Below are 23,094 nucleotides of genomic sequence, written 5' to 3' on the forward strand. Positions count from 1 at the left end.
ATTTTTACATTTTAAGTAGTAATGTTTCGATTAGATACCAAAAATATATCATAGAGATAAACATTTTTATCATTGTCAGTATTATTTTTATTAAAAGAACAATTTAAAAGTAGCTTAACAGTATCTTTTTAATGTTTTTGTATTGTCTAATTAAGTTTTTTACCTTAAACTCTAATTTGGTTAAAAAAATTGAAAAAATACTTTGAAAAAAAAAACTTTAACAGTTGTTTAATATGTTTTAAATTAAAATTTAAGATATAATGTATATAAATCATCTATCAGTCTGTTAAAACAACATATTTTTTGAAAAGGCTCTTACTCTTGTAGTTGGGGATGCAATTATTTTAAATACCATGCTTTGAACGGGTTGCTAAAAAGCTTGAAATCTGATAATTTAGACTACATAAGCCTAGAAAAATTAGATATTTTTTTCTTGTATTTTCGAAATAAAATCACTAAAAGACTCTGAATTTTTAATAACTTCTACAAGTAGTAAGATTAATATTAGACACAAAATATCTGTTTACCATCATCAAAAAATTTTTTAATTAAAAAACACATTTAATGAATCTTTAAGATATTTTTTCAAAAATGTTATGCTATTCGATACACCCTAATAATTGTTTTTCACCTTAAACTAAATTATAAACTAAAAATAGATCCTAAAACGTTTAAATTAGAATACCTAAAAGAAATTTTGAAAAAAATTAACAGATTCGACAAAATCATTTGGCAACCCCTTCTAAACAAAAACTAAGCGCATACAAACCCTAGACCTCATATAACTAGGGGCTAATTGTATATATTGACTGTGCTTTTGCCTCAGTATTTATTTGTTTAGTGTAAGTTCAAAAAACATTAATATATAAACTTAGCGATAAGATTTTCAGTTGCGACTGACTGACGTATATTAGAAATAAGTTTTAGTCTATCAAAAGCTCATTGTATGGTAGTCCAATAAGGTATGATCAAACCTTGTCTTAACTTGAGCTGGTCTCGAAGGCATACAACAGTCCAGGCTTAGGCATTGTGTTTTTTCCTTGTTTTTTTTTTTTTTTTTTATTTATAAAACAATGTGATTTAGATTTTTTTACAACACTGAGTACAAAAACTCTCTAATTTTTTCAAATAGTTTATCATGCAAACTATCAGTTTTATACATTATGCAGCATTTGTTTAAATACTGATTATTATGTCATCCGGTCAGATAAACGAAATTGAAGATAACCTTAGCGTGAAAAGGTTGAATGTAGAAGTTGTTGATCTTAAAACTAAGAGTAATTATATCAATACTCAGCAAAATGCATCGTCTTTGGATGCTTACAATAAATCGGTACAATGCCAAAACTTCAAGAAGGCTCCTTTAGATTACAATGATCATGAAGCTATCGTTGCGAAACGAAGACTGAAAAAAGAGCTGAAAGAATTTAATTTAAGTTCACCAGCTTACATAAGCGCTTACTTAAAAGAAGATAACTTTTTTGAATGGGAAGCGATGATCCGAGGACCTTTAGGATCTCCTTATGAAGGTGGAACCTTCATTTTAGACTTGATTTTTCCGGCTAATTACCCGTTCAGGCCACCAAAGGTTACTTTTAAGACCAAAATATACCATTGCAATATTAACAGTGAAGGTTATGTCAGTTTAGACGTACTTGTTTCTGGATGGTCCCCGGCTATGACTATAGAAAAAGTTTTGTTGTCAATTCAGTCTCTGTTTACCGACTGCTACCCTGATGACTGTCTCGTAGCAGAAATAGCAGCTCAGTACGTCAACAATCGCGAAGAACACGACAGAGTTTGCAGGGAATGGACAAAGAAGTACGCAACTGAAGAGGCTGACTTTTAGTGGCTCTATTGAATAAAGTACTGTGACTTATTTCGACATTTGTATTTTATTACATGTAATGTAGTCTAGACGATGTTATGTTTTTAAGCTGAGTAGTATTTAGATTGAATAAATTTTAAACAAAATAACAGATTGTTTCTATTTATATAAAGCTAGTTAGTTTTAAACAAGTTTGCAAGAAAAAAATATTTGGTATATATTTTTTTTATCAAAATTTTTTGCCTAAGTAGCTTTGTGCGATATGATTATACCCACAATGGCGGTCAAAAAATTAAATAATGTTAAGTTTTGCTTAAACTTCTACGTTAAAAATATCCTTTAAATTTATTAAGTAGGCATTAGTTGAAATATATTATATAAATATATCACAACAACAAACAAAGCATGATGTGTTTCTATCATAATGCTTTCAATTATCTTTAGATTTTTTTAAAACTTTCACTATTAATGCTAGTAAAATAAAATCTATAACGTAAAATGCTAAAACATGTATTAAGATATAATTCATTAAATTTATAACGTTAGTTTATAAGTTTTATTAATTAAAAGTTTTTCTTTTGAGTTTTTTACAAAAATTAAGGCTTTGAAAAAATGAATATAAAAATTAATAACCTACTCAGACAAAATATAGTTTAATTGTAACTGGCATGTATTTTAGTTATCCAATCATCAAAAAGTTAAAGATATTGTGTATATATTTGAAATAGTAGAAAAGTAAAAACTTCACATATTAAGCTATTCTTGAGAGCTCGTAATAATTAAAGTAGCTTTTACAAAATCTTTACACGCTATAAGCTTGTAAACAAAAGGAATGTATCATTTAAAAATAAACAAACTTTAAAGTTAAATTTGTATGTTTTGTAACAATACATGCTTAGGATAAAATGTTTATGTTGACAAATACCATTAAAGTTCTACATAAAACAGTAAGGCTAAAACTAAAAATATATCATTAATAAGCACCCAGCAGGTGGGTTACCGGCAGCTTTATAAACGTTTTATGAATTATATCAACTAGACTTATTTGTAACAAAGTTTATTTAGTCTAAATAAAGGTGATAAATGTAAATGTAGAGTTATAAAATAAATCTATTTCAGAAAATTTTTTGTGAGAAATAATTGTATATGTGTTTATAATACTACAACAGTATATTCTTATAACTGTTTTTTATTAGTTTCAAAATATACTATGTCGACAAAAATATAAACAATTTTGCAAATTTTTTTGACGATAAAGCTTTATATAGTACTTTTAAAAGTTTTATTTTTTTATACGTTTGTTGAATGCTAAAGTTTGTACACTTGGTTCTATACTGAAGTTCGAACAAAACACACACAAGTTGTTTTAAACTTTTGAAAAACTTGTATATAAATCCAAAAACTAATCTAAAGCTTTGGTTTTAAGATTTTTCTATATTTTATGACCTTTAAATCAAAAATTTATTTTAAGAATTCTCCGTAGAATTTTCTAGGCTTTTAATCAAAATTAAAATAGAATATACATTTTAAGTTCAGTTATAAATTTGTTAGAAAACTGAAAGTGAAGAATTTAAAGTCATTAAGTTTTTTCCCGAGTTTTTACATAGAAAACTATAAAAATAACTAAAAACTCCTTTGCTTTAAAACATTAAATAAGTTAGTTATAACTTTTATAAGCTTAATAATGTTTTTAATCCTAATAATATTTGTTTATGAAATATTACTTAAGTTATTTAAAAAATATTTAAAATGTAAAAGTAGTATTGTTTAAGAAACACTAATAATAATATTAAGATATAAATATAAACAAAAATTCTGTAACGATTATTTTACTATATTAACGTGTTGTTTGTGTTTTTGTATGAAGTTAATCAAGCTTAAATTTGATTAATTTTCAAAAAAATTAAATTGAAAAATAGTTTTAAATGTATCGTTTAAGTGGCATCTTATGTGAATAAAAAAATTAAGTCTGCAACATAAATTAAATAAGGATAACTTTTAAACGAGGTTTTTATATTAGCCAATAATAATCGATTTAAATGACTGAGCGAAATTAAGTTATGTTAACATAAATTAAATATCTAAAGTAAAAATAAATATTTTATTTCAATTTACTATATTTAACTTATAAAGTCTTGATTAATATAAAAATATTAAAACATACTATATTTAACTGAAACTTACTAAATTACAACTACAGAAAAACGTATTTTAGTGTTATGGAATCTAATAAAACATACATAGACAAAAATGAAAACTTTTAAAGTTAAACAAACTTTAAGTAATTCAATTCAAATAACTAAACCTAAACAAAATTTATTTAATACAAAAAATTTAAAGATTTATACTTTGAACCAACAAAGCTAAAACATAAAACATTAAGAAAAATTAAATAAAATATACAAAACTATATCAACCTGAGTACAACAAAACTTCTAAACTTGAACTAAAAAATGTTTATAAACTTTAAAAAAAATACATCACCAAAAGTATTTAAAAGAAAAATTCCTAGATTATAATTAAAGGTAATGTTTCTATAAATATAATTTAAAAATAGAATGGTTTTAACTAGTAAAAATTTTAGCGCTACCTAAAACTTAAAAAAATGCATTATAAAAATTTGCTTACGCAGTAAAATAAAAATCACATTTATTCGCTTAAGTTTAAAGTATAATATAAAAAAAATTTTTTTATATGTCTTATTTACAATTTTGTTGTTCAACAAGTTTAAATTTTAAAAGTTGCATTAAACGCAACTAAAATTTTTTTCATTAATAAAAAATATACGCTTACAACTTTGTAAGTTTTTCTAACAAAGTTAAATGTTTGTTTTTTTTTAAAGTTAATGTTTAAAATTAACTTTGATTATTTAAGCTTGAAGTTATTAGGCTTAAACCTATAATTAAGTCTTTAAAGTTAAAAAACAAAACTTTTTGATTATTAATAATAAGTTACTTATCCTATGACTAATTTTATAAATCTACAAAAACTTTTAGAATTCATTTTGCAGCTAGCTACATACATCATAAATATGTTAGATGTTTTAGTTTAATTTAAAACTTTTTTTGTAATTTTACAGGTATATAAGCAAAAAAAATTTGCTCATTTAGTGCCTATTTGATTAACCAAAGCTGAGGAAGATTTAAATTTAAGGATGCTAATTGTGGTTATAAAATAGTTATATTCATAAAAAACAACACAAAACTAATTCCAAAAAAAAAACTTCAAAATACTAAAAATGAAATTTATTGCTTCTTTGAATCTTATTTGTATATTTGCTAATATAGTATAGTGTTGACGTATGTAGTAAAAACAACGAATACCAGTTTCTAGTTTTACTTTCTGAACAATCCATTTTCTTTCGTCCTTTCTGCATTCTTGTTGCATTTCTAGTTTTTGAAACTGCAAAACATAGCGAAAATGATGTTTTTAATATTTTAATCATGATTAATAAATAAAAGTAAACGTGTATTAAATATGTAATAAAAACTATTATTGTTATGTAAAACGTATTTTACTTGTTATAGAAAAAAAAATCATTTTTTTTTTTAGTTTATGAATGTTTGTACTATAGTTTCTAATATAATCTTTACTTATGTTATAACTACATGAAATATAAAAATGATAAAAATGCGTAAGAAATGGATTTAAAATTAATTGTTATATAACTTATACTAGTAAAAAAAGATACAAAAACATTTAACAACAAGTGTATATTTTAATAACAACATTTACTGTGGCCTAAGAATTAACAAAAAGTCGTGAGTGTAAATTTAAATTTTAATTATTTTTGAAAACACTAATTATTTTATTGTGACAAAAACTATAAATAAATTTATATTTTACTATTTGTTTTACTAACTTTAACTTTTTGATTACGGTTGTTTATTTATTTGATAACTTTAATAAACGTATTAAAATATACTTCTTTAATGAACATATATTGAACAAAAAAATAATTAGTTCAAATTAGTGAAAAAAATTTATTTAAAAATTTCTAATTTTTTTAATCTTTTTTTGAAGTGAAAATAAACGTTATAAAAAACTATTAAGAATTAAAAATCTAATATTATGAATATTTAAAAAATTATAAGTTGTTGAAATCTAAATGTTTTTAATTAAATTTTCGAGTAAAAGTAATTTTATTGCATTTAAACTTTCTCAACTTAATTCGAAACAGCTTTATTAAATAAGAAGTATTCTAAGTAAATATCTTTACTTATTAGATTTAATTTCAGATAAAAAGTATTGTCGAACAGTTTCGTCTTTACACTGTAAAGCAAAAAAAATCAAAAATGCAAATCAAAAATTTCTGTGCATGTTGTATTTACAATAAAAATGTATTTTAATATTTTTAGAAGTCAAAATAATTCCATCAGATTCTACATGAAATAATTAAATTTAGGTAATTTTTATTAGGCTACTACAAAAATGATAAAATTCTTAATGTATTAACTTGATTCATTGTAAACTGCTTTATAGTAACTAAATTAAAGACAATGTATGAATTAATACAATAAATAAAGACAAATAATTGTTATATAAAAGAAAAAAATTAAAAGTTTTTCATTAAAACAGTCACATACATAGTTTAAAATGATTAAACAATCTGTAAAACTAATAATCCTCGAATTTGTATTCATGTTGTATAACTTCAAAAAAAAAAGCATTGAAAACTATAGGCAAATATATAAATAAACTGTTATGTAGTTAAAAATTTTTTTGTAAATCTCAAAAGTAACGATACAAACATCCGTAGTTATGATTTCTGCTTCAATTCTTAAAATAAAAACTTTTACTGATGTCACTGTAGAGACCAGCAAACGCTTAGTTGTTTCTAAAGTATAATACTATGAAATTTGATGAGTTATTTGGAAGTTCATTCTATAAAATTTACATTTATATTTTCAAAGTCGTGTACTACGGCTAAATATTTTACTGAAGCGAAAAAAAATTGAGCAGTTTTTTTTGTTTTTTTCAATAAACCTCTATACTAATAAATAAAAATCTATTTTTTACTTTACAAGGTAATCAACTTCAAAAAATTATGCAATAGTATTTGGTGATTATAATAAAAAGCAAATAATATGTACAACCTAGAACAAAAAAGTATGTCTTCAAACTAGTTTTTTTATGAAATATAAAAGTACATAGCAATACGTTTTTACTTAAACAACGTATAATGACAAAATATGACTTAAGTCTCCTAAATGTTATCATGTTTACAGCTAATTTAACAAAAGCTAAAATACACTAAACTTTTAGTAGTTCTACTAGCATATTAAAACACTGTTTTTTGTAACCTTTAATTTGTATGTATCGTGTATTCAAGCTGTTCTAAAAAATTAAACTACTTTAGCTTTTAGATAAGTATAAATTAATAACTTATTCATTTAATAACTAATTCAATGATTGAACAGATCGACTTTTTTGTATTCAAATATTTAAATATTTGTCATTAACATACTGTTTCTTGTATATAAGTAATTTTTTCACCAAATTGGCTACTACAGTGACAAAAGCTTTTTTTATCAGATTTATATTATAAACACTTCTAGTGATTCGTGTAACATTTGAAGTTGCTATTCGTGTTAGATTTTTTAGAACAAACTTTTAAAACAAAAGTACAGTTTTTAAGAAAAATTAAAACTAGGCTTTGAACCTAAAAATGTTAGACTGCTAATTTTTTTAGTTTAATAGCTGTTATATAACTAATTTCTTTAGTTAACTTCAGCTTTTATCAGTGGTTCAAAAATTAGTTTTAGTTTACTTTTAAATTTATCCAAACAAATTTGGTTAGCAACGAATTTTTTATATGTAGTACGTTCCGAGAGCAGCTTTTTATAGAATTGTTTTTCTTGAGACTTATTTAGACTTTATGAACTGTAGCCTTTATAGTTTATAAAAACTTATTTTGTAATAATTTAATTGTCATAACATATGAACCTAGGTTAAGTTATAAGAATAAAATAGTCATACAATTTTATGCACTAGTTTATATTTGTACATATAGTATATATTACGTTATTATGATTTACTTATAAACAAAAAAAAATTGTTAGAAAATGTTAAATTATCTATAATATTTCATTTTGAAAACATACAAATAATTAGATTAAAACTAAAATATCGATTTCAATTTTTTCAAACTTCTTTTATCTGTACAAACCGTGTCATTATCATCATGACTTATTTTAAATATTAAAAAAAAATTAATACTAACTAATTGGTTTAAAAGTTTTTTTTAGTTTATAATACATAAAATAAGCCTTTATACAACAAAAAAAAGTCAAAGTCAGTGAATACAAAAACGAAAAAGATATAATTTTAAAATAATTATACTAAGTATCCCAAGAAAAGATGACTTTATACATTATTTATACTTTAAATTTTTTTATGAATAAAAACAACTATGTTAAAAAGTAGTATTAATAAATCATTAGTCATAGAAAAATAAATTAACATCTGAAACAGAATAACTTATACTACTATAATAAAACGTTAAAACTAATTTCATTTATATTAAATACTTAGTCTTTAACATATATTTTTAACAATTAGTTTTGAACTAAAATATCAAAAATAAATGCAAAGGCTTTAATTGTTCTAATTAAGCATTATTTTAAGTTTTAAGCTCAGACTCTATTTTAATTTTCATATTGTTAAAAAAGTTCTTGCGTACATTTTGACTAAAACATTTCAAAATAAATATATAATTTAGTTAAGCTTTGTTTAGTTTTTTTCTTTTTGTTGACTGTTTTAATTCGTAAGGTTAAAAACAAGTGAAAAAAAAAACAAACTAGCTTATAAGAGACTGTAAAAGCATGTGATTTAGTATTTGATAACTAAATGTTTTTTTTCTTACACCAGGTCCTTGGACCAAAATTATTTGAGCGTTTTTTATCGTTCAATAAACAATATGATTTCGAAATCAAACAAAATTATGAATAATAAATTAATTTTTAGACATAGCTAAAATTAAACTTGTAAACTAAACAAAAGTTTAATGTAGTAAATATGACAAATATAGATTTAAAACTCATAAGTTTTGATAAGAATACTACACTAATTTTAAAAAAACTACAAAATTAGTATTCCTTTCTTAAAAACATATATATTAACATATATTTTGATATTTTATGCTGTGAATAAATATGAATTTGCAACTTAAACAAAAAACAAAATTAGCAAAACTAGAATTAACCATTTTTAGGAAAATTTTATTTTTATTAATAAACTTACTAAAAAAATATATTACCTTACTAGTGTTGACCAAAACTTAACTAAGTTTCTACTTAAAACAAATGCAACTTCTCTGACACGACTTTTTTTAAATATATTTTTTGTAGAAACTAAATACTTTTCAACTTTTTTTTACTCAAAACATGCATAATTATTACTGTTAAATATTTAAATCCTTTTTTTATATTTTCTAGTTAAACTTTTTATCCTATGCTAAGAAATAAACACAGTTATTTCTGTAATTTGTAACACGTACATTTTCAACCAAAAATTAACGGAATACATACGCTTTTAGATTTTCGACTTTAACAGGATTTATTTCGTACAATCATAATATTCAGTATTTACTATATGTAATCTTTATGACTTTGCAACATCTACACATACATATGTATGTTTTGTATTTAGACACTAGGTAGTTGAAGAATGATATAAAAGTGTTTGTAAAAACTAAAAAAAATTACTTGATTTACTATGTTGTAAGGAGCTATTTAAAAATAACATTAAAAAATGAAGAGAATTAATGAACTGTTGCAGACAAAGGAACAAATTTTTATTGTTACTAGAGAGCAGATCTGGCTTAAATAAATACATCATACTAGTACAAAGTATAATGATTTTAAATTAAATTTATTTTTAACTTTTGTTAATGTTTTGTTGATACTTAGTTTAAAATCAAATTTTTAGATAGTTTTAGTTTCCTATTAGTTAAAACTTTAGATAACTTTTTAGATAATTTTCTATGTCATTTTAAATCGACTCGTTACATTTATTTGCTATTTCAATTTAAATTAAAATTAGCACATATTTTACACAATTATAAACTTTTTCATTTTCATGCATAGACAATTTTATTTAACATTAAAGTAAAACAACAATGTTGAGTGCAGTTTCCTATTATATTATGCTTATGTTTCGGAAATTTTTTTGCTACTGAAAAGTTGTGGTTAAAATATTATTTAATTTGCATTAATTTTATTGTTTTAAGAATGATACATAATTTGTTTGAAAACAAAAACAATATAGTTTTTATATTTTCAAACATTTATTAAGAATAACTATTTTATCAAAATAACGTTTATAATTTTTATTTACAAGAATACAAATATGAATGTATAAGCGCCCAAAAAGTATTTGAAAAACTGTGTATTCATTAATTAAAACAACATTGAATTTAATTTATATTAACAAGAAAAGGGATAAAAATATTTTATTTATACCAATTTAACTGTAAATGTAAAAGCAGCCAGCAGCTTATACTTTCAACCAAAATCAGATAAATAAAACAAAAAACCAAGTTATAAAAAAGTTTTGAAGGCAAGCTCTTAATTATTTAACATATTCAGAAAATCTACTTACAAGAAATCATCCTCTCTTTGAGTAATATTGGGTCGCGGAAGTGGTTGCCAAGCAACTTGTTGTAGAGTAGCAACTTGATGTGGTCTAGCAACTTGTTGCTGCATATTATCTTGTTGTAGTCTAGGAACTTGTTGTAGTCTAGGAACTTGTTGTAGTCCAGAAAATTGTTGTAATCTAGAAACTTGTTGTAGTCTAGAAACTTGTTGTAGTCCAGTAGCTTGTTGTTGCCTAGAAAATAGTGGTTGTTCAGTAACATTTTCTTGCCAAGGAATTTGTAGTTGTGCAGTAACTTGTTGTTGCCAAGAGTATGTGGTTGTGCAGTAGTTTGTTGTTGCCAAGGAATTAGTGGTTGTGCAGTAGCTTGTTGTTGCCAAGGAACTTGTGGTTGTGCAGTTACATTTTCTTGCCAAGGAATACCTAGTTGTCCAGTAAATTGTTGTTGCCTAAAAATTTGAGGTTGACCAGAAAGTTGAGGGTGTAGAGATGTTCGTGTTTGCTTAGCAGCTTTTTGAAGCTGTTGTTGTATTCGAGCTTTCTCTTTGATTCTGTGTCTTCGGTTTTGAAACCACCTCTATAGTATTAAAGATTAAAGTCAAAGTAACGATTATTAAATTAAACAAAGATAATAATCTAAATAACTTTTAGTAAAACATATACTTGATATTTAAAGTGCTTTATTTTTTATAATAGCTGTGGAGGCTTTTGAAAGTTTTAAAGTCGCTAGGTATTTTTTCTTTTTAATTCTAAAGTAATTAACCATCACACGTTTATTATCCACACTAAATTGTAATGCAATATTCCTTATATGATCAACAGTCGGATTTGGACTCACGTTTCAAAACATCCCTCTGGAAATCATCAAAGAGCTGCTGCTTTTTTGTGTAGGGCTGGTACCTTGCTGATGTTGTGATATTGTTTGGAGACCCTGTCAACAAGAAAATTTGTTTATTACTCCTAATCAGATAATAACAAGCTTGTCAAATAGTATTTAAGTGAGATTTGTACTTATTAGTACTTATTAAGTATAGTAAAAATAATAACACATTCGCAATTATAAAGATTAAACCTAAGCAATTTCTAAATTAAGTGTTTTTATTGAGGTTAATAAATAAAAATAATTAAAATAAAAAGTTTTATTGAAAATTATTAAAATCCAAAATTTTTCTCAAAACTTTATGATATGGTTTCTAATTCAACAACTAATTCAACAAACCAGTGGTCTGATAATTAGAATGTTGAGAAACAAAATTTTTTGGACTTTGCTGTTTAACATATTCTGGTGAAGTTAAACCCGCTGATGGGTACCCATGTAGGTGACTGCTGTTGCTAGGAGAGCCTTTTTGTTGCCAGGGTAATGGATCTAAAGAAGTCTGGTGAAAGTTGGGAGAGGTTGTTGGGGGCATTTGCATCTCCGTTTGCATTCTGTCAAAAGTTGTGTTTAAGCTACAGATGAATTCTGCATAAATAACTAATCAACATAATTCTACTACGAGTTGCTTACTTTTGTAGAATAATATTAAGTAAGAAATTTGTTAGTACTGCTTAAACAAAAAAACAATAAAAAGTTAACATAGGGAGTAGTATAAGCTTTCACAGGTCCAACCCTTGCAGTAGGAAAGTTTCTTCTGAGTCGGGGATCACCCTGAAAACCAGGACTTCTAATTTGTGGGCTGGGAGAAGAAAAAGAGAGTGGGGAGCTTCCCTGAAATAACATTCTTTGATTTTGGGGATTTCTCTGTTGTGAAAACCTTGAGTTTGAGGAGATGTAGTAATTGTCCATTATTGTAGTTTTTCACAATTTTTTTAGACGTAACTTAAAACACCTGTAAACGTAACTATTTTAAAATAGAAGTTAATGCTTTCAGCACAAACAGGAGGTAATTATTTTTTACTTTATAGATAAAATTAAAGATCTCTACTTTTTGATAAGTGGATTGATATAAATTACAATATTTTATTATATTTTTTTAAAACAATGTTTCACTGTAAAAAAAGATCATCAATCTTCTAAAAAATCAATTTAATAAAGATTCAAACTCTACCATTAATAAATGCGTAAGTAAAACTCAGTTTAAACATCAAAAAAAAAGTGTGTGTATTTTTAACTATAGCTATTACTGTGGTTACCTAAACCAAGCAATAAATTACTTCTATTAATGATAAACTACTTAAAACATCTTAGTATATAACTGCTAGTTGCTTAAGACTTTCTCCAGATATTTAAAACTTAAATTTTATTTTAATCATGGTCTTTTTAATAAGCAGTTTTAATCACTTTTTCTCAACTGATATCAAAAATTGAGATAGTTATTTAACTACTTATATATTTCCCTTGAATCACTTATAAAAAATAAATATTTTAAATGAAAGTTATGTGACTATTGAAACTCTATGTTTTTAAACTGTAAATAACAATAAACTTTCATAGCATACTAGTTATATGTAATAATAACTCATAACAATTTTTTTTTTAGAACTGTACAAGTGATTATTTGTGTAATACTAAAATTAGTTTCATCTAGCTGATATTAAAATTTGTTTTAAATATAAAATAATTTTTCTATTTATTTTTGTTTATCTAGTATATGAGTCAAATCATTTCTTAATTCAAAAAAAATATCTTCATATATTCCAAAGTCCTTATTGAGTTTACATTGAATTAAACTATAAAAAAAGATTTATCAAACTTACCTAATTTCTTTTAAAACATGTAAATCATTTTAACGTAATAAATACTCAACTCTAAAATTATAAATTTTAACTAGTATTTTTAAAACTAATTTGTTGAAAAACTTTTTTAAATAGTTCAAAAGTATTTTTAAATCCGTCAAAATCACATTAATAACGTTTTAAAGAAAGTATCAAATTAAATTATATTTTAATAACAAAGTAGTTATGTTTTTATACAATATTAATAATAACAAGTTATACAGTTTCCTTCTTTTTTACACCGACATATGTTTCTGTGTGTTAACGGATTAAATACTTTAACTGAGCTATGTTAAAGATAACTGTAATACTGTAAGGAAAAAATAAAAATATAGTAGATGTATACATGTGTCCGTTAAAAATAAAAATAATTGCTATAGATTTTTTAAGGTTAATAGTTAATGATAGATAAAATACTTAATGTTAAATCCAACTGTTATAAAACTATATAAAACTTGTAGTTATTAAGTCTGAATTGAATAAAAGCAGATTTTTGTACACAAGTTCTTAGAACAAAACATTTTAAGGGTTTTTTTCTCGTTCAGTATGAGATATTAAATTGAAATAAAGCTTCATTATTAGAGATAAAAGAGTATTTAAACTTTTATATATTTACAAGCAAAAGCTATTTTAACAATAAAGGTATAGATAATTTTAATATGTACTAATGCAACTAGAATTTAAATGCGGCCAGCAGCGTATAAACAAAAATTAGTTAAATAAAACAAATACACAAGTTTTCAAGTAATACCTGAAAGTGTGTTAGTTTTTTTCCAGATTCAAAGATCTTTGTCACAAAATAAGCTTACTTAGTATGTATTAGTGAGTAAAATTGGGTAGCAACTTGTTATCGCATACCAGCTTGTTATTGCCAAGTATCTTGTATTTGCCTTATAGGTTGTTACTAAGCGAGCTCTAGTCGTAGTTGCCTCAACTGCGGAAACTGTCCAGGATATTAAAGTTGAATAGAAAATTATTGGCGCCTGGTAGCTTCTTGTTGCCTAATTGCAGGAATGGGAAATTGTCGAGCTGAAAAATAAGCTGAAGAAATTGCTATCCAACATGGTGAAGCGGTGGATGGTTTGCTAGGAAACTTAATGATGCAGGACCATAGAAATAGTTAGAAGATAAAAGAAGTTGTCTGAGCCGTCTGTTTCGAAGTTGTGATAACTTGTTTTCAAACTTACTAAGAAGTTTTGAAGTATCATAGTAATCAACTCAACTTTATGGTATATTAAAACTGCTATTTTTTATCAGTTGTGCAAATTTATAAGAATAATATTTTTGCTATTTATTTTATATTTATACAAAAACGAAGTATTAATTTATAAAATTATATACCATACTGTTTTAACACTTATTTTTAAAGTAAACCATATAAAGTTTATCTTTGGTGTAGTGATAAATACCCTGAAGTGTCTAAATTCTTCTGGAAATTTTCCTTGCCATTGAAAATTACGCTGAGAATTTCTTAGGGTAATGGAAAGAGGAAGAAAAGTAGGAAGGGGACTTCCCTGAAGTAACATTCTTTTATTTGTAATATTATAAAACTAAAAAAAAGTTTAGAAGCAGAATTGTATTGGAATGATTCTTAAAAAGCATTTCTGTGTACTGAAACTTATATAAAGCCGACATTTCAAAATATTTTCTAAAAAATAGCACATAAAAGAAATTAAAATTATACGTAGGGTATGAAATAAGCAACATAAAATACTTCAAAATACTTATAGTTTTTTAGCTTCTTTACATATAAATAAAACAAACGAACTTTTTGTGTTAATAATATATTAAAAACTAATGTTGTAAATGTTTAAGTAATCAATAATCTAGTTTACTTAATGTTTCATAGGTTTTTAATTATCCACGGGTTTTAGAAACTTTTATTGTTTACAAGTTATTCAATACAAAACTTACAACTTACAACGTGCAAATTTTTAACTAACGTTTATATCAATTCAGGTATTGATAAGTTAAATTTGTAATGAATCGTGTGAAACGAATTAACTTAAAACTTTTGAAAAAATTATTTTTAGAAATTCCATTTTAATAAAAAGTTTAATTGTTACTTTATGTTTGAGTAGTACCTTCTGGAACGTTTTAACAATTATTTAAGTGGCCCAGTACCGAATCGAGCAAATTTTCTAATTGGCAAAATTATCATAAATTTAACTTACGCATGCCGGTTTGCTGTGTCTTGTGGGCTAAATAATATTTTTGAAGTTATACTGGAAAAGAATATTAGAGGCATGGTTTTAATACAAAATCGTCAATTAAAACTATTGTGCTCCATAAAGAAATAATAATAACGATCATTCTTTTGTTACGAAACACTCAGTTTTATTTGTTTCAAGCTCGAGTTTTTGTTTGGCAGGTCCAAGCCGCAAGTTGAGAGTTTGTGTTTAAGTTGACTCTAAGGCTGAGTCACATCAGCTTTTTTAATTAAGTTTATTTAATTAAATTTAACCAAATGGTTAACGTTTTATTTCATCTGCGTGTGCTAAATTAAAACTTTTTTACACAAAAAAAATTATACACGAAGCATTAAATTATTTATAATAATTAATGATACTAAATTTTTAATGATCAATTTCTGGTTTGATGAAATGTTTATAGATTTTTACAATGTTATTTGACCCTTTAGTACTTGAAACCTTTGTTTGTTTAAAAAATTTAATAACTTATTCAATGCAAAACGTTACTTTTTTATATAACACTAAAAGTACGGTTTTAAACATTTTAAAAATTATTAACTCTTTAAAGAATAGTTTATGAATTGTAAAGCTTTTAACTGACTTTTATTTTAATACAAGCAATAAAATACAGATAAGTTAGTTTTGATTATATACTTACAATTCCTACTCGCGCACAACTCCTATCCAATTTTATTCTATTATTTATTGATATTTAACTATCACTGTTACTTCTTACCCTTGGTCGGTAATTGAATTTAGGATTTTATCTAGTTGGAACTAAGAGGTTCCAATATTTTAAACAGTATAGGAAAGTTATATAGCTTTAGTTTATTGAAAAAAGTCCCAGCTCAATGATAAGTTTGTTTATTACGTTTTGTTTAGGAATAACTTTTAGAACACTTCTTTTCAAAGTTTTTTTTGCTAATTTTTCTAGTATTGTTAAAAGCTAACCAAACACAAAATTTACAGAGATTAAACGCTTATCATATTAGTGACTTTCTTAATGTAAAAATTTTATCCATTTAAGTAATTACAAACTACTTATTACTACATGTTGTCAAGAAGCGTAATAAACAGTATATTATATCAATTAAATTTTAAATAGAAGTTGTACATGAGTAGTAATACAAAAATATCTACTGTATTTATAATACATATTACTTATAAATAATAAAGTTTATTTACGACTTAGAAAGTAGAAAATCTGAACTATTAAAAAATATAATTGTTTTTTTTTGGTCATAGTTTTATTTCATCATGGTTGTTTTACACCTGGTTTAATATACTTATACCTATCTACTTGCTTTACAACTTTTGATTTTCAGGCTTTGATTAAAGTCATAAAAAAAGGTCAAATGTAACCTAGAATAGTTTAAAACTTTCATGTAAAATAAGCTTACTACAAATTGCAGAAAATAAACAGTTATAAACTAAAAGCATATACTTACAATTTATTAGTATCTACCTTGGAAGATTATAAGCATATTTAGAAAAGGTGATAAAATCAATAAAAGCATTATAAGAGTGTATAATACAATAGATTTATATACTATTAACAAACTTTTATTATCAAACTTAAATAGTTCTGTTTTGAAACTTAAAAAAAAATGACATTTTAAGTTTCGTAAAACTTAACTTTGAAATAAAACTATTAAGTTTTATTTATTTCTCTTAAAAACCTTCGAAATTTTACATTTTTAAAGTTTTATACAATATTTAATCTTAACCATATACCTTCGCTCTAAACATTTTTAAAACTAGCATATCCAAGCTAAATGTTTTATTAATCAAAATTTTAACAAAACTAATTAAGATAATAATACAAAACGGTGTACTTAAAGCAATAAATGACTATGTTAAATGAAATCTTTTTTTTTAATAGTGAATAGTATCAAAATGACTTCACATATCTGTTTTTAGTGACTAGTAATTTAAAAGAATTTCTTGTAAAGTTGTCAAAAAAATTAACTTCGAATGATATTTTTCAAATAAAAAAACGTCATTAAGTACATAATAAATGTTCACATACTTATTATATATGAAAAATCATATATAAAACTAGTTTCTTTAATTAAAAATATCTAATGATATGAATTTCACTTTGAATCTGTGTACACAAATATTATATATAAGTGATAAACACAAATTAAACATGATAAGATTTTACGCTTCTAAAAAAACTTTTAACTTAAATGTCATACTTTACACTTTAGGTTATAACAATTTAAAAAAATTGAATTTTCTTATTTGTTTTTGTACTTAAAATCAATTTGTGTAACTAATACAAGTGAAACTAAAATATTAATTATTTACCAGATAATGCAGTTACCTTAATGTTATTAAATTAAGAACTTTTTCATTGCTTTCCAAATTAAAAAGTTTAGCATCAAAACTAATAAAAAAAATATACTATATAGTTTACTATAATTTGTATTTTAGTTTAAGGCTACAGAAAATAATCAAGTCATACATCGTTTAAATACAGTATACGTACTACAAATAAAATTATACTATTTTTACTTATAAAATTTTAGAAGAAATTGTTGTATTTTTATTTATTGAAAAAACTATAGAATAAATATAAAAATTAAATATCATCAGTAGATCAGTAGATCATACAGTAATTTACTATTTTTTAAAAAATAAAAATAGATCCAATGGCTTTACCACATTAAAAGTTAAAAAATATAATTATAATTCATATAAATAAATGACAGTTAAAAGGTTGTAAATAAAAGTATTAAGCTGCAAAAAAGTGGATTTATAGTGATTGTATTTCTTAAAGAAATAATCTTTGAAAAACTTGCAACAAGTGAAAACTTCTAATTTTGTATTTACGTTTAGAAATGAAAATTATTTTGTATATAAGTGAAAATAAAAGTAGATTTGAAAAAAGATGTTTAGCTAAAAATCATCAGTTTTGTCTATTTCATCAAAGTTGAAAAAAAAATTCTTTAAGATGTAAAAATCAAAAAATTAAAACAATCCATAACATTATTTATATTCAATACTATTAAGTTTTTTATCCAGGTTTACTATCTAAATAGTGAAAGATATTTTTTCTCAAATTTACTATTCCATCATTACTTACAATTAACAGTTAACAATTTAGTTATGATTAATTTATTCATTTGATGTCTAAAATTAACCTTATTAGAAAAAAAATCATAAACTAATTTTAGAGGCACTCATACTTTTTAAAATAATTTGTTTTTTCATTGTTAATCTAAATTATGTTTACAAAAATTGTATTTTCTTCATGACTTGTTAAATACTTTTTCTATACAATAAATTTAAATCCTACGGCCGGGGATTTTCGATAAATTTGTTTTAGTTTTAATTGAAAGGCGGCGCTTGTTACCATGTCTAGTGACAACAACACCTCATTGCACATAGTTTTAATAAAGTTACACAGAAGTTAAAATAGACCAACTTTATAACTGTTATTACAGTTTATAAAACATTGTAAAATATTTAAAAGTATACTTTTTAAATTTAATTCATTTTATTGTATTTGTTTAAAATAAAAATCACAAACCAAGTTTATTTCTCATAGGCCGACACGCTTATCTTGTATGTTTACAAAAATAAAGTTCAGAAAACTAGCAGTAGTCTTAACAATGTAGCATAAAAAAAATTGTAAAATTGTTTAATTTTTCTTTAAGTGTGACGTATTTTTGTAAACTTTTTTGTAGAAAAATAATCTGCCATAAGGTTATACTACAGCGGTGCGCTATATTATTTGCGTACTTTTTGAGTCTAAATTCTTAATTTAGTTTAGACACTTAATTTAGACACTAAGTTTTATAAAGAATGACGTATAAAATACCTGAAAACATGTTTAATAATTACAACAACTTTGTTTTCATGTTTTTAAATGTTTATTAACGAAAAAACGTATAAATATATTTTATATATACCAATACAACTGTAAATGAAAAAGAGGCCAGCAGCTTATACTTTCAACAAATATTAAATAAATAATACAATCATAGATATTCTAAATCAGTATTTATACGTAAATTCTTAGTAACTGTCCAAATTCAGAGATCTTATTTACAAGAAATCCTCCTTACTTATACTAAGATTATGTAAGTTTGTTGCATAGCTACTTGTTGTTGCATATCAACTTGTTGTGCTATAGGAGCTTATTCTCTCTTAGTAGAAAAATTGTCAAATTTCTTAGGAATTTCTGTTTCCCAAATTTGTTGTTGCCTAGAAAGCTTTGGTTGTGCAGTAACTTGTTGTTGCCAAGGAGTTTGTGGTTGTGCAGTAACATGTTGTTGCCGAGGAATTAGTGGTTGTGCAGTAACATGTTGTTGCCAAGGAATTAGTGGTTGTGCAGTAACTTGTTGTTGCCAAGGAGTTTTTGGTTGTGCAGTAACTTGTTGTTGCGTGGAACTTTGTTGTTGTGCAAATGTTCGTATTTCGGTAGTAGTCTTTCGGAGCTGTTGTTGTTTTTGAGCTTTTTCCTTCCGGTATTTTTTTCTTCGGTCTTGAAACCATTGCTAAAGTTTTAGTAACAAAATTGAAATCAACTATTGTTGAATAAAAGATTTATAAAGATATTGACGTGTAGTGGATTTTTATGAAACATCTACTTTATAATTAAAGTGCCAATATTATTTTATAGTTGTTATGCACAGTTGAGAGGCTTTTAAAGTTTTAAAATAATCAATAGACAATATTTTATATTTAACCGTCACACGTTTCCGATTATCATCAATTCGTTCTGCAATACTACTTCTATGTTCAAAACTCGGATTCTGATTTTTCGAGAACTCATGTTCCAAAATTAACTTTTGGGAAACACTGAAATACTGATAAGTTTGTATTTTCACAGTAGTAATTTTTCTTCTTCGGTTTTTAAACCATTCCTAAAGTTATAATCATAAAGTTTGAAAACAATTACTGGTAACTTATTAATATAAATATTAAAATAATTTTTTTATGAAACATTTACTTGATAATTTAAGTGCCTTAATTCTTTAATAAATGTTGAGCACAAATGGAGGCTATAAAAGTTTTAAAGTTACTAGTGTACAGTTTTTTTTTTATTTTGAAATATATAACCGTCACACATTTCTCATCAACACGAATTCGTTTTGCAATATACTTTCTATCATCAAAACTCGGATCTTGATTTTTCAAAAACTCATCTTCCAAAACACCCTTCGCGATATCATCAAATCGCTTGTTTGTATACGGCGCATACCGTTCAGTAACAGGCTCATACGTTAAGGACCCCTTGATGTTATTTGGCGACGCTGTAGCAAATAACACTTGTTTATCACTTATCTTCTTATCATAACTTAACTGTTAAAAGGTTATTAAAATCACTTTTTACTAAGTAAATTAGTATAAGTTGTTAATAATTATGAAAAAAATATCAGCACTGTGGAATTTATAAACCATGAGTATAATTAATGTCTAAGTTAATAGTTTTTTGTATGTTTTATGTAAAATACATAAATAAATGTGTAAAATGAGTTATTTACACCTTTATCAATTTTAAATCATAGCTTTTCCAGTATTACTAATTCAACAAACCGTTTATACATGTGTTGACTTGATGGTTTGGATATGGAGGACGATAACGTTTTGGAATTTTATTTACACGTTGATTTCCAACATAGTTGGTTGAAGGTAGATCCCCCGGTGGGTAACCATGTAGTTGACTGCTGTTGCTAGGAGTAGTTTCTTGTTGCCAGGGTGCTGGATCTATTGGAGCCTGGTGAAAGTTGGGAGACGTTGTTGGGAGCATTTGATTAAGCTCTCTGTTTGGGTTCTGTCAAATTTTTGAGTTTTTAAGCTACAAACAAATCCTGCATAAGCAATTTAGAAACTACGTTAACTTAATGTGTTAAAATTTCTTACTTTTACAGAACAGTAATAAATTCTAAATATGGTTGTTTTGTTTAAACAAAAAAAAAGTAAATTAATCAAAATTTAACCTGTGGGGTAGTAAAAGCTTTCGCAGGTCCAACTCTTGCATTAGAAAGGTTTCTTTGGTGTTGGAGATTACTCTGATTAAAATTGGGATCACCTTGAAAACCAGGAATTTTTCTATATTGTGGCCTAGGAGGAGGAAATGAGGGTGGGGGGCTTCCTTGAAGTGACATTCTTTGATTTGGGGGACTTCCATTGAACATTATTTGATTTAGGGGAATTCCTTTGAGTAAAATTCTTGGAGGAGAATTTTCCTGAAGTCGAAGTATTGTATTCAAGGGTTTTACCTGATGTGAAAATGTTGGATTTGTCGAGATGTAATGACAAGTGCATTCGTATGGAGGGCACGACGAAGTACAATCCGTTTCGTCAATTTTTAATTTTAATTTTTACAACTTTGAAAGAGGAAATATACAACACCTGTATATACGTGACTGTTTATAAATGCGAGTTTATTCTTTTAATACTTTCATAAGGTAATTATTTTATTGTAAAAGATAACAATTGGAGTTCTCGAATTTTTGGTAAGGAGATTACTTACTTAAGGAATCAATATAACTTTGAATATTTAAAATATTTGATTTTTAAAACAGTGTTACACTCTTAACAAAAAAAAGATCATCAGTTAATGATAAAATTTTATTAAGATAGAAACTTATAGAGATTTTATCTGTATCATTAATAAAGCATAAGTATAACTTAGTTTAAACATCTAGAGTTCAAAAATTTGTAACTAAGGCTTTTACTGTGTTTAACCTTAACTAAGAAAAACAAAAATTCTAATTCAAAATTAAGCAAATTATCAACTAAGTTAATAAACTTCTTAGTGTATGCTAAAACTACTGATTGTTTACAACTTCTCCTAAGCTTTAAAATTTTAAGTTTTATTATTATTTGGGTATATTTGTTAAGGACTCTTGTAATACTTTATAATAAACTTATTTTAAAAGTTAAAATGTTTGTAAAACTACTTTTAACTTTTCTTTGAAAAGTACTCAGAGTAAATGTTTTATCTAAAAGTTTTATTACCGTTGTAAGTTTAAATTAAAAAAATATAATAAAATGGGGAAGTTAAAAAAAACTAAGCTTTTTACATAAAATTATGCAACTACTTAAGGCTGTATTATAGTTTTTTGTCAAACTTCTGGTTAAAAAAAGTAATTTTTACTTACCCTTACATACAGTTCAAACAAGTTTGTTTACAAAGACTTTTTTATATGTACTACAGTATGTACTGTAAATAAGCAGCTTTTTCTAGGATTTATTTCTCGCTACATTTAAAACACTAAGAAGCTCGAGTCTAGAAATTTTGTTAAACTTATTCTATTATGATCAAATTAAAAGAATACCTGTAATTAGTTTTAATAATAAAAAAGTTCTAAAATTTTATTCATTCGTTTATAGTCGTACGTTTAATACATTCTTTGCACTGATATACTAAAAAACGAGATTGATAGAGAGTTAACTGTTTCTTTTAATATAAATTCTAGAAACACACATAATTTTAAGTTCAAGCTACAACTACTTTAACTTTTTATAAACAAAAGTTTTATCTTTGTTATTAAGACTTTTCAAAATACTTAAACTAAATAATAACTATGGTGTTAAAATATGTAGATTTATAGACCAATGATTTTATTTTTTTGTATTTGATTAAAGATAATAAAGTTTTTATCAACAATTTATATTCATTATGCTTTATTTAGAAAAGTTATTATACTAAAGACTTCTTTTTACTTTAAAATACTAAAAATCTTATGTTTCTCATTAAGTTATAATTAAATTGCAATGTTTCAAACGATTAGATGGTCAAGT

The 23,094-nt window shown here is 24.7% G+C and overlaps 1 protein-coding gene across 1 annotated transcript; it reads left to right on the plus strand.

The window, feature by feature from the left end:
- Positions 1–1,192: 1,192 nt before the first annotated feature.
- On the plus strand, positions 1,193–11,660 carry LOC145832185 (ubiquitin-conjugating enzyme E2 D4-like). The gene is made up of 2 exons (XM_082939520.1): positions 1,193–1,832; positions 11,620–11,660. Exons 1-2 carry the CDS (start codon positions 1,193–1,195, stop codon positions 11,658–11,660), a joined length of 681 nt encoding a protein of 226 aa, XP_082795646.1.
- Positions 11,661–23,094: the final 11,434 nt, after the last annotated feature.

This window comes from Thalia democratica, chromosome 3 (genome assembly GCF_965202585.1).
Source record: "Thalia democratica chromosome 3, ktThaDemo2.hap1.1, whole genome shotgun sequence".
Classification (NCBI taxonomy): domain Eukaryota; kingdom Metazoa; phylum Chordata; class Thaliacea; order Salpida; family Salpidae; genus Thalia; species Thalia democratica.

Coding starts and splice junctions, on each gene's coding strand:
- LOC145832185 (XM_082939520.1), top strand. CDS start 1,193: ATGTCATCCGGTCAGATAAACGAAATTGAAGATAACCTTAGCGTGAAA. Junction 1,833..11,619: donor GACAAAGAAGTACGCAACTG/AAGAGGCTGACT, acceptor ATATGGTTTCTA/ATTCAACAACTAATTCAACA.